The sequence below is a fragment of the Amblyraja radiata genome, chromosome 3, assembly GCF_010909765.2.
Source record: "Amblyraja radiata isolate CabotCenter1 chromosome 3, sAmbRad1.1.pri, whole genome shotgun sequence".
NCBI classification, from domain to species: Eukaryota; Metazoa; Chordata; class Chondrichthyes; order Rajiformes; family Rajidae; genus Amblyraja; species Amblyraja radiata.
The window spans coordinates 29,052,011-29,070,131 of NC_045958.1; the positions used below are offsets into that span (position 1 = coordinate 29,052,011).

The 18,121-nt window shown below is 44.3% G+C and overlaps 1 protein-coding gene across 1 annotated transcript in view; it reads right to left on the reverse strand.

Moving 5' to 3' along the window:
- cep120 (centrosomal protein 120) overlaps positions 1-242 on the reverse strand; it is a 110,535-nt gene extending 110,293 nt beyond the window's left edge. Inside the window, exon 1 of the mRNA XM_033017511.1 lies at positions 74-242. Within this exon, the coding sequence (XP_032873402.1) occupies positions 74-122 (49 nt within the window). The 5' untranslated portion in view covers positions 123-242. The remainder of the gene's footprint in view (positions 1-73) is intronic.
- Between the last annotated feature and the right edge of the window lie 17,879 nt (positions 243-18,121).

An 18,121-nucleotide genomic window follows, 5' to 3' on the forward strand; every position in this document is an offset into this window, starting at 1 on the left:
GTGTGGGGGGCGAGGGGCGAGTGTGGGGGGAATATCAGACTTGTTGCTGTGTCCCTATCTCTCTATCTCTCACCTTCCAGGATGGAGACGACGATGAGCAGCTGCTCCGACCTGGAGCCCATGTCGCCGGGCGCAGTGAGTGCGGGAGTGTGGGCGGTGCCGGGCTCGAGCTCCGGACTCTGGCCCCTCCCACTCGCCGCCTCCCCGCCGCCGCGACCTCCTTTGCCGCCTCTCCGTTCAAACGCATCAACTTCCGGCCCTAACGGCGGCCGCACGCGCACGCGCACGGCCGGAAGCTGCGTCACACGGCCCGCGGCGCCTCCTACCGGACCGTCAGCGCAGCGCAGCGGCACCTCCCGGAGGTGGAGGAGGGAACTGCAGATCAAAGATTATAGAGGTATCTTTGCTGCAGATGCTGGTTCACACCAAAAGATCCTGGTTCACACCGCACATAGACACAACATGCTGGAGTAACTTTACTCAGCGATGATGAAATTTTTTGCAAAGAAGTAAATCCGATGGATCAAGGCAATGTGGAGCCCACAATGGTCTATTGTTGGCTGTGGGGTAGTCACGAGTTATGCAGACAGTTAAACTCACCAGGGCGACAATGAAATTCATACACAAAAATGCTGGATGCCGAAACGTTGCCTATTTCCTTCGCTCCATAGATGCTGCTGCACCCGCTGAGTTTCTCCAGCATTTTTGTGTACCTTCGATTTTCCAGCATCTGCAGTTCCTTCTTAAACACAGTGAAATTAGTACGACGGTTCGGGAGGACGAGGGACAGGGACAGGGACAGAGACAGAGAGAGGGGATGCAAGGGTTACTTGAAGTTAGATAAATCAATATTCATACCACTGGCTTGTAAGCTGCCCAAAGCAAAATATGAGGTGCTGTTCCTCCAAATTTGCATTTCCCTTTCCCCTGACTCAGTCTGAAAAAAGGTCTCAACACGAAACATCACCTTGTAGCGGCACCTGGTGATGACTCTGGTTAGACAAACCCTATTCTGGATAGACTCGGATAGACTCGGCTTGTACTCGCTAGAATTTAGAAGACTGAGGTCTTATAGAAACGTACAAAATTCTTAATGGGTTGGACAGGCTAGATGCAGGAAGATTGTTCCCAATGTTGGGGAAGTCCAGAACAAGGGGTCACAGTTTAAGGATAAGGGGGAAATCTTTTAGGACCGAGATGAGAAAAACATTTTTCACACAGAGAGTGGTGAATCTCTGGAATTCTCTGCCACAGAAGGTAGTTGAGGCCAGTTCATTGGCTATATTTAAGATTGAGTTAAATGTGGCCCTTGTGGCTAAAGGGATCAGGGGGTATGGAGAGAAGGCAGGTACAGGATACTGAGTTGGATGATCAGCCATGATCATATTGAATGGCGGTGCAGGCACGAAGGGCCGAATGGCCTACTCCTGCACCTAATTTCTATGTTTCTATTCCTTTTACCCAAAGATGCTCGGCAACAACATCTGGGGCAAAGAATTGTGGAAGCTGAAGCTGCCACGGTTTAGCTCGACAAAAGTGTATATAGGGGGGTTGCACGTAAGGTCACTGGGTCACAGGGCTTGACGCACGGAGCCGCTCAATCCATCTGGAGGACATCCGTAACTTCCGGTATATGTTATTAATGCAAGAAACGTGTACTTTCCTACCTGTTTAAATCCACCAAAATGTTGAATTTTTGCGCTGTAAAAAATTGTGGAAGTCGTGGTAAGTGTGAGAGACATGTACCCAACTCCAGAATTCCAAAAGTGAAGCGAAATGAAGGTAAAGAGAAGCTGAAGGGACAACAACAGCTAAAGTGCTTGGCGAACATTGGCCGTGCAGATATCGGAATTGAAAATATTGGGAATTATCGCGTTTGCTCACTGCATTTCATCAAGTAAGGCATTACTTGCGGTTTTTCTTGATTCCTTTGGTATCTAAAAAGTCTCCGAAGTGATAAATCTGGCTGTAAATTTTGCTTCAGAGACATTTTCTTTTTGTATGTAAAAACCCACTTGAGAACCATGGGCGATTTTAAAATTTTACAGCCAGATTTATCACTTCTGAAACTTTTAAGATGCCAAAGGAATCAAGAAAAACCACAAATAATGCCTTAGTTGATGAAATGCAGTGAGCAAACGGCCAATGGCCAAACAAGCACTTTGGCTGTTGTTGTCCCCTCAGCTCTCGCTTCTATCTACTGTCATTTCCCCTCACTTTTGGAATTCTGAAGTAGGCTAAATGTCTCTCATGCTTATCCTGATTTCCATAATTATTTACAGCGCAAAATTGACAATTTCAGCGGGTTTTAATGGGCCCACTACGCTGGAAACAATGGTCAGTGCCTACCTGCAGTTCATCGCGTGTACTCCACTTGGAGTAGCGTAGCAACAGTACGGGTCATGGGTCATGACCCGACTGCCGTGAAACCTCCCTTTAGAGAGACGCAAGCAACTGCAGATGCTGGAATCATTGGAGAGGGGAGGACAACTTAGAGATGCTGCCTGACCGACTGAGTTACTTTGTGTCTATCTTTGGTATAACCAGCATCTGCAGTTCTTTGTTTCTCCAAAGAGCTGGAGCTGCCATGGTTTAGCTTGGTAAATTAGGGTCTAAATGTTACGAAAAAACTATAGAGAGACACAAGGAACTGCAGATGCTGAAATCATTGGAAAGAGGAGGAGAACTCTGTATGCTGCCCGACCTGCTGAGTTACTCCAGCACGTTGTGTCTATCTTTAATATAAACCAGCATCTGCAGTTTCTTGTTCCTTATTCAAAGTGGTTTTCTTCTGACAACATTTTGCAATGGAGCAGTAAAATGGAACTGGGAACTGCAGATGTTGGAAGGGTCATTCCAGTCAGTGGATGGGTCCCGACCCAAAACACCGCCTGTCCATTCCCTCCATAGATGCTGTCTGACCCGCTGAGTTATTCCAGCACCTTTTGTTTTGCAGAAAATTATAGATGATCATAGACCTGTTCTACATTCAGGCAGATCTTCCGCTTGGCCTGACCTCTTCTCTGCCAGTTGCCCATAGCCCTCATTTTTCTGATCTTTCAAAGATTTATCTACTTTCCCTTTAAATAAACCCCATTGATCTTGCCTCCTTAAACCTCAGAGTGAATTCTAAAGATTCACCAACTTCTACAAAATCTGGCCCTGATATTTAGGGCTCACGCAGTCAAAGGGGAACGTGCTCTCTTTCACAGGTCCAGCTATGTAATCAGAATGTCTCTTTGGAAATAAGGTGCTTCTGTCAACAGGAATGCCCACAGAGCAGACAGGCACATGGATATGGAGGGACATGGATCTTGTGCAGGCAGAGCAGATTAGTTTAACTTTGCAGCATGTTTGGCATGGACCTTGTTGGTGAAAGGGCCTGTTCCTGTGCTGTTTTCTTCTATGTTTTACACAGTCTATCTTCTACGTTCTATAATAAAACTATGATGATCCACTTTCCCAAAGGCTCACCAGGTAAAGTTTGTCGGGACTTCACTTCCTCCTCTTCAGGGCCCAGTTTTCTGTACTCAATTTCCACTCACTAATGTCCCAGTTTCCACACTCCATTTCCATTCACAGGAGTCCTGGTTCACTCACTCCCTTTCCATTTGCCTGGGCACCATTGGACCTTTTCCACTCACTGGAACTCCAGTTTCCGCACACCACTTGAACTTGCCTCATTGCAAAGTATTTATTATCAACTGGGTATTAATGGAAATGACTTGTGCAACCGCTTAGGCAGCTAACCATTCAGCAGTGTGAACATTGAATTCTTTCATTTTAAGTAACTTCATCTCATACTGACCCTCCCCTTGCCCCCTTCTCCTTAGTCGTTTTACCAGTTCCACAGTCACCCACATTGTTTCTCTTGAGATCACAACATCCGTAGCCAACAATGGACCTACTAGGCAATGCCTTGCCTGAGGTCATTTGTGGTTGGCCCTGATGGGTTCTGGACTTTTCTTACCTCCAGGTCTTCACCTCTCCACACCCCCACCCCCTACTGTCAGCCTGAAAACAGTTCCCGACTCGAAACATCACCCATCCTTTTTCTCCAGAGATGCTGCCTGACTCTCTGAGTTACTCCAGCACTCTTGTGTCTATCCAGCACTCCGTGTCTATCTATCAACAGGTAGTCTTACAACCTACTCTTGACATTCAAAGACATTACTATTGTCAACTACCTCACTCAACAACCGAGGAGGTATCCACAGATCAGAAAGTCAATTGGCCAGCCACATCACCACAGTGGCTACAGAGCAGGTTTGAGGCTGCATTGAGAAATGGATCTGCAGATGCTGGAATCTTGAACAAAACACGTGGAGTGTATCTGAGGAGGGAATGGACAGACGACAGTTCAAGTCAGGACCTTCCAGACTGAAAAAAGGTCGTGACGTGAAACATTCGCTGTCCACTCCCTTCACAGATGCCGCCTGATCCACTGAGTTTCTCCAGCACATTGTAGTTTGCTGCAGTGAGAAACTCCTTTTCGCCATTCACAAGCATAAGTCGAGTGTGATAGTATTGAAACTAGGAACTGCGGGCACTGGTTTACAAACAAAGACACAAAGTAATGCTTTGAAATGTACTTCATCAATTAACGGGTCCCTTTCAGAGTGGCAGGCAGTGACTAGTGGGGCACCGCAAGACTCGGTTCTGGGACCGCAGCTATTTACAATATATATTAATGATTTAGATAAAGGGATTAAAAGTAACATGAGCATAAAAATAATAACTAGGCTAGAGGAGAATGTTAAGATAACTAAGGCCATAACTTCCAAGGGTGCTGAGGATATAACAGATATACAAGTCTCTCTGGGATTTTAACCATGCCATCTTTCTTTATGACATCAAATTTTGTTCCTGCATGTAAAGTAAACAAAATGCTGCAACGTTGTAATTTTAAATATTACTAGACCAAGTGGGACCCGTTGGGTCCTGTCCCCTCCTCAATGCACGTTTGTGGGGGGAGGGGTGGCCAGCGGCACCACACACACACACACTAACCAACCCCTCACACACACACACACTAACCACCCCCATTGATATTATGTTAATATTATTCATTCACTCCATTTACCCCATCCCCCGACCTATCCACTCAGACAGAGCCCCCAACTCGCAGGCGCGGTTAGAGAGGGAGGGGGTGGAGAGAGAGGGACACAGAGGAACAGAGAGGGACACAGAGGCACACAGAAGGACACAGAGGCACAGAGAGGAACAGAGGCACAGAGAGGGACAGAGGCATAGTGATGGGCACAGAGAGGGACACAGAGAAGGACACAGAGGCAAAGAAAGGGGTACAGAGAGGGACCCAGAGGCAAAGAAAGGAGTACAGAGAGGGACACAGAGGCACAGAGTGGGACACAGAGAGGGACATAGAGGCATAGATAGGAACACAGAGGCACAGAAAGGGACACAGAGGCACAGAGAGGGAAGCAGTGTCACAGAGAGGGAGGGTGGCAGGGAGGGCGGGGAGAGAGGGGGGGGGGGCGAGAAGGAGGGGGTAGAGTTTGAGGGGTGTGGGGGGTGCATCATCACAGGGGAGGGCTGGTTCCCGAACTTAATACTACCTCGCTCCCTCGCTCCCAGCTGCAAAACGCACCCGTCCCCACCCGTCAAATGTGGGTCCCTTGAAGGCAGACACGGGTGAAATTATTATGGGCAACAAGGAAATGGCAGAAGAGTTGAATAGGTACTTCGGATCTGTCTTCACTAAGGAAGACACAAACAATCTCCCAGATGTACTGGAGAACAGAGGATCTAAGGGGGTAGAGGAACTGAAAGACATTTTCATTAGGCGAGAAATAGGGTAGGCTAATGGGACTGAAGGATGATAAATCCCCTGGACCTGATGGTCTGCATCCCAGGGTCCTCAGGGAGGTGGCTCTAGAAATAGTGGACGCATTGGTGATAATTTTCCAATGTTCAAAGATTCAGGATTAGTTCCTGTGGATTGGAGGATAGCTAATGTTATCCCACTTTTCAAGAAAGGAGCGAGAGAGAAAACGGGGAATTACAGACCAGTTAGCCTGACTTCGGTGGTGGGAAAGATGCTGGAGTCAATTATTAAAGAGGTAATAATGGGGCATTTGGATAGCAGTAAAAGGATTAGTCCAAGTCAACATGGATTTATGAAAGGGAAATTACGCTTGACTAATCGTCTGGAATTTTTTGAGGATGTGACAAGTAAAATGGATGAAGGGGTGCCAGTGGATGTAGTGTATCTAGACTTTCAGAAAGCCTTTGATAAGGTCCCGCACGGGAGACTGGTGACTAAAATTAGAGCACATGGTATTGGGGGTAGGGTGTTGACATGGATAGAAAATTGGTTGGCAGATCGGAATCAAAGAGTAGGAGTGAACGGGTCCTTTTCAGAATGGCAGGCAATGGCGAGTGGAGTGCCGTAAGGCTCGGTGTTGGGGCCACAACTGTTTACCATATATATTAATGATTTGGAAGAGGGAATTAGGAGCAACACTAGCAAGTTTGCGGATGACACAAAGCTGGGTGAACTGTGAAGAGGATGTTAGGAGGTTGCAGGGTGACCTGGACAGGTTGAGTGAGTGGGCAGATGCGTGGCAGATGCAGTATAATATCGATAAATGTGAGGTTATCCACTTTGGCGGCATAAACAAGGGGGCAGATTATTATCTCAATGGGGTTAGGTTGGGTAAGGGGGAGGTGCAGCGAGACCTGGGAGTCCTTATACACCGGTCACTGAAATTTGGCTTACAGGTACAGCAGGCAGTGAAGAAAGCTAATGGAATGTTGGCCTTCATAACAAGAGGATTTCAGTATAGGAGTAAAGAGGTTCTCTGCAGTTGTATAGGGGTCTGGTGAGACCACATTTGGAGTATTGTGTACAGTTTTGGTCTCTTAATTTGAGGAAGGACATCCTTGTGATTGAGGCAGTGCAGTGTAGGTTCATGAGATTGATCCCTGGGATGGCGGGACTGTCATATGAGGAAAGATTGAAAAGACTAGGCTTGTATTCATTGGTGTTCAGAAGGATGAGGGTGGATCTTATAGAAACATATAGAATTATAAAAGGACTGGACAAGCTAGATGCAGGAAAAATGTTCCCAGTGTTGGGTGAGACCAGAACCAGGGACCACAGTCTTGGAATAAAGGGGAGGCCATTTAAGACTGAGGTGAGAAAAAACGTTTTCACCCAGGGAGTTGTGAATTTGTGGAATTCCCTGCCAGAGAGGGCAGTGGAGGCCAAATCACTGGATGGATTTAAGTGAGAGTTAGATAGAGCTCTAGGGGTTAGTAGAATCAAGGGTTATTGATTGGCGACGATCAGCCATGATCACAATGAATGGCGGTGCTGGCTCGAAAGGCCGAATGCCCCCTCTCCTGCACCTATTTTCTATGTTTCTAATAGGAACCAGACCGTTGTGAATTGCTCCTATAAGAAATATTATTTTATCCAGGAAGACAGTGAGACTCGGTCCATGAGAAATATGCATTTGAATTGCATCTTCCAGTGTCAAAAGACAAAGGATTATTTCCTAGTGCAATAGAGTAGCAGGGTTCTGAGAAGAAAGAGCAAATTATGTCATGAGCTGTATTCAAAGTATAATGGAAGCCCATTCATTTTTATGAATTCAGTATATTTGTATTTGAATATACATCTAATGGGCAGCATATTTCCTCATCTATTCTACACTACTTTAATACTTTCATTATCTACATCATTATATCTCAATTCCAACATTTAGTTTCAATACTTTAGAATCAGGCTACAGGGCATATAAGCTACAACCTTTCACAATTTGGGAATTAATCTGAGGACAAAAAACAAACCATTTATATTAAGTTTGATAATGTTTTATTTCAATCTGGGTTGGAGAGAGATCGAAAATAATTAAGGAGCCATGGTCTGAAATTACTTTATATATGTGATAATAATAGAGGATAAAATACATTATACTTCCTTCTCATAACATAAAATTAGAGGTTGTACATAGAATGGATTACGGTATGACATAGTTGGCACCTAAAATTAGGTGCCACTGTATTGTTTTGTATTGTATTAACTTCTAATAAAATAAACAAATTAAAAAAATTAAAAAAAAAAAAAAAAAAATACATTATACTTTAATGACTATAGGTATTCCAGGCCAGGATACAAACTACACTATCGTGTATAAAATTATGAGATGGATAAATCGGGTAGATGCATAGAATCTCTTGTCCAGAGCGGTGGAATCGAGGACCTGAGGACATAGGTTCAAAGTGAAGGGGAAAAGATTTATTAGGAATCTGAGGCATAACTTTTTCACACAAAGGGCGGTGGGTGTATGGAACAAGCTGCCAGAGGAGGTACAGTAGTTGAGGCTTGGAGTATCCCAACGTTTAAGAAACAGTTGGACAGGTACATGGATATATGGACCAAACACAGCCAGGTGGTAGTAGTGTAGCTGGGACATGTTGGCTGGTATGAGCAAGTTGGGCTGAAGGACCTATTTCCACACTGTGTCACTCCATGATTCTATGATTCTGCTCTTTGAATGCAAAACAAAATTATGTGGTTTTGTATGTATATTGTGAATTAATTTGGAATATTAAATTGTAATTGAGGCAGTGCAGCGTAGGTTCATGAGATTGATCCCTGAGATGGTGGGACTGTCATATGAGGAAAGATTGAAAAGACTAGTCTTGTATTCACTGGAGTTTAGAAGGATGAGGGGGATCTTATAAAAACATATAAAATTATAAAAGGACTGGTCAAGCTAGAAGCAGGAAAAATGTTTCCAATGTTGGGCGAGTCCAGAACCAGGGGCCACAGTCTTGGAATAAAGGGGAGGTAATTTAAGACTGAGGTGAGAAAAAAGTTTTCACCCAGAGAGCTGTGAATCTATGGAATTCCCTGCCACTGAGGGTTACTTGAAGTTAGATAAATCATTATTCATACCACTGGACTGTAAGCTGCCCAAAGCAAAATATGAGGTGCTGTTCCTCCAAATTTGCATTTCCCTTTCCCCTGACTCCGTCTGAAAAAAGGTCTCAACACGAAACATCACCTTGTAGCGGCACCTGGTGATGGCTCTGGTTAGACAACCCCTATTCTGGATAGACTCGGATAGACTAGGCTTGTACTCGCTAGAATTTAGAAGACTGAGGGGGGATCTTATAGAAACTTACAAAATTCTTAATGTGTTGGACAGGCTAGATGCAGGAAGATTGTTCCCAATGTTGGGGAAGTCCAGAACAAGGGGTCACAGTTTAAGGATAAGGGGGAAATCTTTTAGGACCGAGATGAGAAAAACATTTTTCACACAGAGAGTGGTGAATCTCTGGAATTCTCTGCCACAGAAGGTAGTTGAGACCAGTTCATTGGCTATATTTAAGATTGAATTAGATGTGGCCCTTGTGGCTAAAGGGATCAGGGGGTATGGAGAGAAGGCAGGTACAGGATACTGTTGGATGATCAGCTATGATCATATTGAATGGCGGTGCAGGCACGAAGGGCCGAATGGCCTACTCCTGCACCTAAATTCTATGTTTCTATGTTTCTATTCCTTTTCCCCAAAGATGCTGCCTGTCCCGCTAAGCTCGGCAACAACATCTGGGGCAAAGAATTGTGGAAGATCAAAATGCTGAAGCTGCCAGGGTTTAGCTCGACAAAAGTTTATATAGGGGGGTTGCACGTAAGGTCACTGGGTCATAGGGCTTGACGCACGGAGCCGCTCAATCCATCTGGAGGACATCCGTAACTTCCGGTATATGTTATTAATGCAAGAAACGCGTACTTTCCTACCTGTTAAAAACCACCAAAATGTTGAATTTTTGCGCTGTAAAAAATTGTGGAAGTCGTGGTAAGTGTGAGAGACATGTACCCAACTTCAGAATTCCAAAAGTGAAGCGAAATGAAGGTAAAGAGAAGCGAGAGCTGAAGGGACAACAACAGCAAAGTGCTTGGCAAACATTGGCCGTGCAGATATCGGAATTGAAAATATTGGGAATTATTGCGTTTGCTCACTGCATTTCATCAAGTAAGGCATTATTTGCGTTTTTTCTTGATTCCAATGGCCAAACAAGCACTTTGGCTGTTGTTGTCCCCTCAGTTCTCGTTTCTATCTACTGTCATTTCCCCTCACTTTTGGAATTCTGAAGTAGGCTAAATGTCTCTCATGCTTATCCTGATTTCCATAATTATTTACAGCGCAAAATTGACAATTTCGGCGGGTTTTAATGGGCCCGCTACGCTGGAAACTGGTCAGTGCCTACCTGCAGTTCATCGCGTGTACTCCACTTGGAGTAGCGTAGCAACAGTACGGGCATGGGTCGTGACCCGACTGTCGTGAAACCTCCCCATAGAGAGACGCGAGCAACTGCAGATGCTGGAATCATTGGAGAGTGGAGGACAACTTAGAGATGCTGCCTGACCGACTGAGTAACTTTGTGTTTATCTTTGGTATAACCAGCATCTGCAGTTCTTTGTTTCTCCAAAGAGCTGGAGCTGCCACGGTTTAGCTTGATAAATTAGGGTCTAAATGATACGAAAAAACTATAGAGAGACACAAGGAACTGCAGATGCTGAAATCATTGGAAAAAGGAGGAGGACTCTGTATGCTGCCCGACCTGCTGAGTTACTCCAGCACTTTGTGTCTATCTTTAATATAAACCAGCATCTGCAGTTTCTTGTTCCTACTTATTCAAAGTGGTTTTCTTCTGACAACATTTTGCACTGGAGCAGTAAAATGGAACTGGGAACTGAAGATGTTGGAAGGGTCATTCCAGTCGGTGGATGGGTCCCGACCCAAAACACCGCCTGTCCATTCCCTCCACAGATGCTGTCTGACCCGCTGAGTTATTCCAGCACCTTTTGTTTTGCAGAAAATTATAGATGATCATAGACCTGTTGTACATTCAGGCAGATCTTTCGCTAGGCCTGACCTCTTCTCTGCCAGTTGCCCATAGCCCTCACTTTTCTGATCTTTCAAAGATTTATCTACTTTCCCTTTAAATAAACCCCATTGATCTTGCCTCCATAAACCTCAGAGTGAATTCTAAAGATTCACCAACTTCTACGAAACTTGTGCTCTCTTTCACAGGTCTAGCTATGTAATCAGAATGTCTCTTTGGAAATAAGGTGCTTCTGTCAACAGGAATGCCCTCAGAGCAGACAGGCACATGGATATGGAGGGACATGGATCTTGTGCAGGCAGCAGATTAATTTAACTTTGCAGCATGTTTGGCATGGACATTGTTGGTGAAAGGGCCTGTTCCTGTGCTGTTTTCTTCTATGTTTTATACAGCCTATCTTCTACGTTCTATAATAAAACTATGATGATCCACTTTCCCAAAGGCTCACCAGGTAAAGTTTGCCCCACGCACACATGCCAGGACTTCACTTCCTCCTCTTCAGGGCACCTGGACAGGTTGAGTGAGTGGGCAGATGCGTGGCAGATGCAGTATAATAATATAGATAAATGTGAGGTTATCCACTTTGGCGGCAAAAACAAGGGGGCAGATTATTATCTCAATGGGGTTAGGTTGGGTAAGGGGGAGGTGCAGCGAGACCTGGGCGTCCTTGTACACCGGTCACTGAAAGTTGGTTTACAGGTACAGCAGGCAGTGAAGAAAGCTAATGGAATGTTGGCCTTCATAACAAGAGGATTTCAGTATAGGAGTAAATAGGTTCTCTGCAGTTGTATTGGGGTCTGGTGGGACCACATCTGGAGTATTGTGTACAGTTTTGGTCTCCGAATTTGAGGAAGGACATCCTTGAGATTGAGGCAGTGCAGCGTAGGTTCATGAGATTGATCCCTGGGATGGCGGGACAGTCATATGAGGAAAGATTGAAAAGACTAGGCTTGTATTCACTGGAGTTCAGAAGGATGAGGATGGATCTTTTCGTAACATATAAAATTATAAAAGGACTGGACAAGCTAGATGCAGGAAAAATGTTCCCAGTGTTGGGTGAGACCAGAACCAGGGACCACAGTCTTGGAATAATGGGGAGGCCATTTAAGACTGAGGTGAGAAAAAATATTTTCACCCAGGGAGTTGTGAATTTGTGGAATTCCCTGCCAGAGAGGGCAGTGGAGGCCAAATCACTGGATGGATTTAAGTGAGAGTTAGATAGAGCTCTAGGGGTTAGTGGAATCAAGGGTTATTGATTGGCGACGATCAGCCATGATCACAATGAATGGCGGTGCTGGCTCGAAAGGCCGAATGCCCCCTCTCCTGCACCTATTTTCTATGTTTCTAATAGGAACCAGACCATTGTGAATTGCTCCTATAAGAAATATTATTTTATCCAGGAAGACAGTGAGACTCGGTCCATGAGAAATATGCATTTGAATTGCATCTTCCAGTGTCAAAAGACAAAGGATTATTTCCTAGTGCAATAGAGTAGCAGGGTTCTGAGAAGAAAGAGCAAATTATGTCATGAGCTGTATTCAAAGTATAACGGAAGCCCATTCATTTTTATGAATTCAGTATATTTTTATTTGAATATACATCTAATGGGCAGCATATTTCCTCATCTATTCTACACTACTTTAATACTTTCATTATCTACATCATTATATCTCAATTCCAACATTTAGTTTCAATACTTTAGAATCAGGCTACAGGGCATATAAGCTACAACCTTTCACAATTTGGGAATTAATCTGAGGACAAAAATCAAACCATTTATATTAAGTTTGATAATGTTTTATTTCAATCTGGGTTGGAGAGAGATCGAAAATAATTAAGGAGCCTTGGTCTGAAATTACTTTATATATATGATAATAATAGAGGATAAAATACATTATACTTTAATGACTATAGGTATTCCAGGCCAGGATACAAACTACACTATCGTGCATAAAATTATGAGATGGATAAATCGGGTAGATGCACAGAATCTCTTGTCCAGAGCGGTGGAATCGAGGACCAGAAGACATAGGTTCAAAGTGAAGGGGAAAAGATTTATTAGGAATCTGAGGCATAACTTTTTCACACAAAGGGCGGTGGGTGTATGGAACAAGCTGCCAGAGGAGGTACAGTAGTTGAGGCTTGGAGTATCCCAACGTTTAAGAAACAATTAGACAGGTACATGGATATATGAACCAAACACAGCCAGGTGGTAGTAGTGTAGCTGGGACATGTTGGCTGGTATGAGCAAGTTGGGCTGAAGGACCTATTTCCACACTGTGTCACTCTATGATTCTATGATTCTGCTCTTTGAATGCAAAACAAAATTATGTGGTTTTGTATGTATATTGTGAATTAATTTGGAATATTAAATTGTAATTGAGGCAGTGCAGCGTAGGTTCATGAGATTGATCCCTGGGATGGCAGGACTGTCATATGAGGAAAGATTGAAAAGACTAGGCTTGTATTCACTGGAGTTTAGAAGGATGAGGGGGCAGGATCTTATAGAAACATATAAAATTATAAAAGGACTGGACAAGCTAGATGCAGGAAAAATGTTCCCAATGTTGGGCGAGTCCAGAACCAGGGGCCACAGTCTTGGAATAAAGGGGAGGTAATTTAAGACTGAGATGAGGAAAAACGTTTTCACCCAGAGAGCTGTGAATTTATGGAATTCCCTGCCACAGAGGGCAGTGGAGGCCAAATCACTGGATGGATTTAAGAGAGTTAGATAGAGCTCTAGGGGCTAGTGGTGTCAAGGGATATGGGGAGAAGGCAGGCACGGGTTATTGATAGGGGACGATCAGCCATGATCACAATGAATGGCGGTGCAGGCTTGAAATGCCGAATGGCCTCCTCCTGCACCTATTTTCTATGTTTCTATGTTTCTATGTAAATTCAGTCTATAGACAATAGACAATAGGTGCAGGAGTAGGCCATTCGGCCCTTCGAGTCAGCACAGCCATTCAATGCGATCATGGCTGATTATCCCCAATCAGTACCCCGTTCCTGCCTTCTCCCCATATCCCCTGACTCCGCTATTTTTAAGAGTCCTATCTAGCTCTCTCTTGAAAGCATCCAGAGAACCTGAGGCAGAGAATTCCACAGACTCACCACTCTCTGTGAGAAAAAGTGTTTCCTCATCTCCGTTTTAAATGGCTTACTCCTTATTCTTAAACTGTGGCCCCTGGTTCTGGACTCCCCCAACCAGGGCCGGATTTACATATAAGCTGGACAAGCTTAAGCTTAAGGCCTCAAGATCTAGAGGTGCCTCGCAGAGCCAGATTCACCAGTAGGCTTCATAAGCTGAAGCCTAGGGCCTCGAAATCTAGGGGGCCTCCGGCCAAGGCGAACCTGTCGTTCAACTCTGGGCAGGCCCCCCTCTCTATCTCTCTCTCTCTCTCCGTCTCCGCCTGCCATCCGTATCCGGGCCGCCGGGCTCCGCTCTCCGCTCACTCCTCATCCGCCAGCTCGGCAGGCCGCCTTGCACATGCACATTGCTAGGGCAAGCACGTCCTCCCCCTGCACATGCGCACAACCACGGCCCGCACATCATCGTCCGCCCTGCGCATGCGCACTGCCACGGCAACTGGTCGGCGCTGAGCACTTTCTCCATCGCTTTGAATTGTGGGAGATTTGGCCGCCGTTGCTGTCTCGCCGCAACCGCTGAAAACCAACGCAGAATCACTCCCTGACCCTGGATCAGGAGTAACTCCGTGGAGTAACTCTTGCTTCTGGTTTCCTGGTCCTCCATAAATATTCTAAATAGAATTTAAACTGGAGGTGGTAGAGGGCTGAACAATAACAGCCTATTGTATTTTATCTGTTTATTTATTGTGTATAGATATGGTCTATGGTATATAAACACACTGAACTTTTATCTCCTGTTCTGTATTATGTTCATATATTCTGTTGTGCTGCAGCAAGCAAGAATTTCATTGTCCTATCTGGGATACATGACAATAAAACTCCCTTGACTCTTGACTTGGACTTAAGCAAAAAAGGGTTCTTGGGAAAAAAAGAGGTACCTTAAATTTAGTTGCGTCTGGTTGGGTAACTATGGTAGGGTGAAGACTATTCCATGCTTTAATTGTGTGGTGGAACTGCATGGAGCAGCCAGCAACTCAGGATAGAAGAAAGTGGGTGACGTTTCGGGTAGAGACCCTTCTTTAGACTCCCTCTGGTTGTAGTGTCTTTAGTTTAATTTAAAGATACAGTATGGAAACAGGCCCTTCGGCCCACCGAGTCCACGCCGACCACTGATCACCCGTACACTAGTTCTTTCCCACACATTAGCGGAGTAAGTCAAGAGTCAAGAGTGTTTTATTCTCTCACGTCCCAGTTAGAACAATAAAATCCTTACTTGCAGCAGCACAACAGAATATGTAAACATAGTACTCTGTAAACAATGTTATAAACGAGAAAACAAAATGGTGTATATTTTTATATGAATATATAACTATATAAATATATATGTGTGTGTGTGTATAATATATATATATATACACACACACACACACACACACACACACACACACACACAATTTCCCTCCTGGGATTAATAAAGTTCTATCGTATAGTATCGTGTGTGTAGGAAGGAACTGCAGATGCTGGTTTAAAATGAAGATAGACACAAAAAGCTGGAGTAACTCAACAGGTCAGACAGAATCTCTGGGCAAAAGGAAAATATTACGTTTTGGGTTGGGTCTGAAATAGGTTCCTGCACACCTTTGGAATGTGGAAGGAAACAAGAGCACCCGGAGAAAACCCATGCGATCAAAGGGGAAAGGAGCAAACTCCATACAGACAGCACCCATATTCAGGATCAATTCTGGGTCTCTGGCACTTTTAGGCAGCAACTTTATGGCCAATGTACTTGAACTTAATTAAAACGACAAGTGTAGCATTTCCTGCGGTTGCGAGGTAAAGTGCCAGGAGAGGGGGTGGTTTGGGTGGGAAGGGACAAATTGGCCAGGGAGTTACGGAGGGAGCGATCTCTGCAGAAAGCCAACAGGGGAGGAGATGGGAAGATATGGCCAGTGGTGGGATCCCATTGGTAGACAAAAAAGCTGGAGAAAATCAGCGGGTAAGGCAGCATCTGTGGAGCGAAGGAATAGACAACGTTTCGGGTCGAGACCCTTCTTCAGTTGATGTCGGGGGGGGGGGTGACATGAAAAGGAAAGGAAGAGGCGGAGACAGTAGGCTGTGGGTGAGCTGGGAATGGGAGGGGAAGGAGGGAGAAAGCAAGGACTACCTGATATTAGAGAAGCCAATGTTCATACCGCTGGGGTGTAAACTACCCAAGCAAATATGAGGTGCTGCTCCTCCAATATGTGGTGGGCCTCACTCTGGCCATGGAGGAGGCCCAGGACAGAAAGGTCAGATTCGGAATGGAAAGGGGAAGTGTTGAGCCACCGGGAGATCAGGTTGGTTATTGCGAACTGAGTGGAGGTGTTGTGCGAAGCGATCGCTAAGCCTGCGCTTGGTCTCACCGAGGTTGATCATACGCTGAATAATCCAACCACATTTTTGTTTGGAAGTGGAAAGAAATAATAGAAATTGCATTCATTGCAACATGTAAAAAGAGTTGAGATACTGTATTATAATTTTGTTGCATGTCATTGTGGTATATATCATGTCTTGATTGGTGAATATGTTTAGTTTGTGGCTTTATTTGAAGCAGAAATAATATGTGAATGCTTCATTGAGCATAATTCCGACTGGTAACTACGCACTTCGTCCAAGCACGCGTCATGCAAGCCATCTTAAATAACCACCTAAACTGTCATTTGGCAACTTAAAAAGCTGCCAAGGTTGCCCGGCTGACAACAGAGAAACAAAATTAAGTGAGAGCCCTGCAAGATGTATAATATTTTTGACACTGTCATAGGCCTTTCTTACATATGCTGTCACAACGCACTGTAGTCTCTAAACAACCTTTCAGTAATTTTCCTTGCCCTGCATTTCAGAATAATAGTGTTTTAAACCAATAACCTGACACTAGCACTGGCAATAAATATATAAATAAATAAAGCGCAGCTTTCCAGCCCCTTATCTCATTGGCCACGCTCGGCTGCAAATCGGTGTCAATCTGGTGGACCATCTTCCTCTAGTCATTGGGGTGGGGGATTGGGGGTGGGGGGGTGCTCACAAGTGGAACAGCTTAGGGCCTCCCTTCATCTAAATCCGGCCCTGCCCCCAACATCGGGAACATGTTTCCTGCCTCTAGCGTGTCCAAGCCCTTAACAATCTTATATGTCTAAACTTAACTATAGAAGCAATTCAATCCTCAAGTTCTGAATAAAACTATAATTAATGTTATGATTTAAGACAATGCACATTACATGTTGAATTTGTACATTTTAAGATGATATAGAGAGGTATCAGTTTCATAGTGCAGCAGTTTCATCTTTTGTAGATGCAATGATGCTAATTTTAATGAACCTTTATAATTTTTCATTAATTGTTGGAGCACCAGGATGCCAAATTTTCTCTGAAGCAAATTAAAGTGTTGATTCAATATGGAGTCCTTACTCTCATCCGTATTTCCAAGGGTACAATTTTAAAAGTCACAATATGCACGAGTTTGGATGTATGAATTCATCCTCTGCCCGCTCAAGGTTATATTGGCATCACCTGTTAGAAGGCACAATCATCAGCTTCAGCAGACATTTCCATTTGATTCCTATTTGGGGATCTGAGTTAATGCAAATGCTGTTTTCTTTACTGATAATTTTGCATCAATGGAGGTTGGAAGGTACGGAAGAGGCATAGGATAAAAACAAACAGACTTTGCAGGTCTTTGGTGAGCTTATGCCAGGAGCATCTGTTGAATTTTGTTTACTTTATTTGGGAAGGAATATAGTTTGCTATCAGGAATGAAGGGATTAGAAAGGGTTGAATAATTTGGGGCTTTATTCATTGAAGTTGAGAAGAATGAGGGAAGTTACCAGGCAGAGGTTCAGAATAGCAGCATCATGCATTTTGGGCATAAAGTAGGAACCTTTGCTCACAGAAGGGTGTGGATCCTTGGAATCTTCTACCCCAAAGATTTATGGAAGTTGAGTAATTGAATATATTCAAGGCTTTGATGGATTTTTGGTTTATAACAGAGTCATATTTTATGAGGAACAGTATAATCCATAGGCCTGAGATCGAGGTCAGATCAGCTCTGATCTCTTGAAAGGTGGAGCATGCTCAAGTAGACATTTGGCTTATACTTGCTTCCATCGTGTTCCAT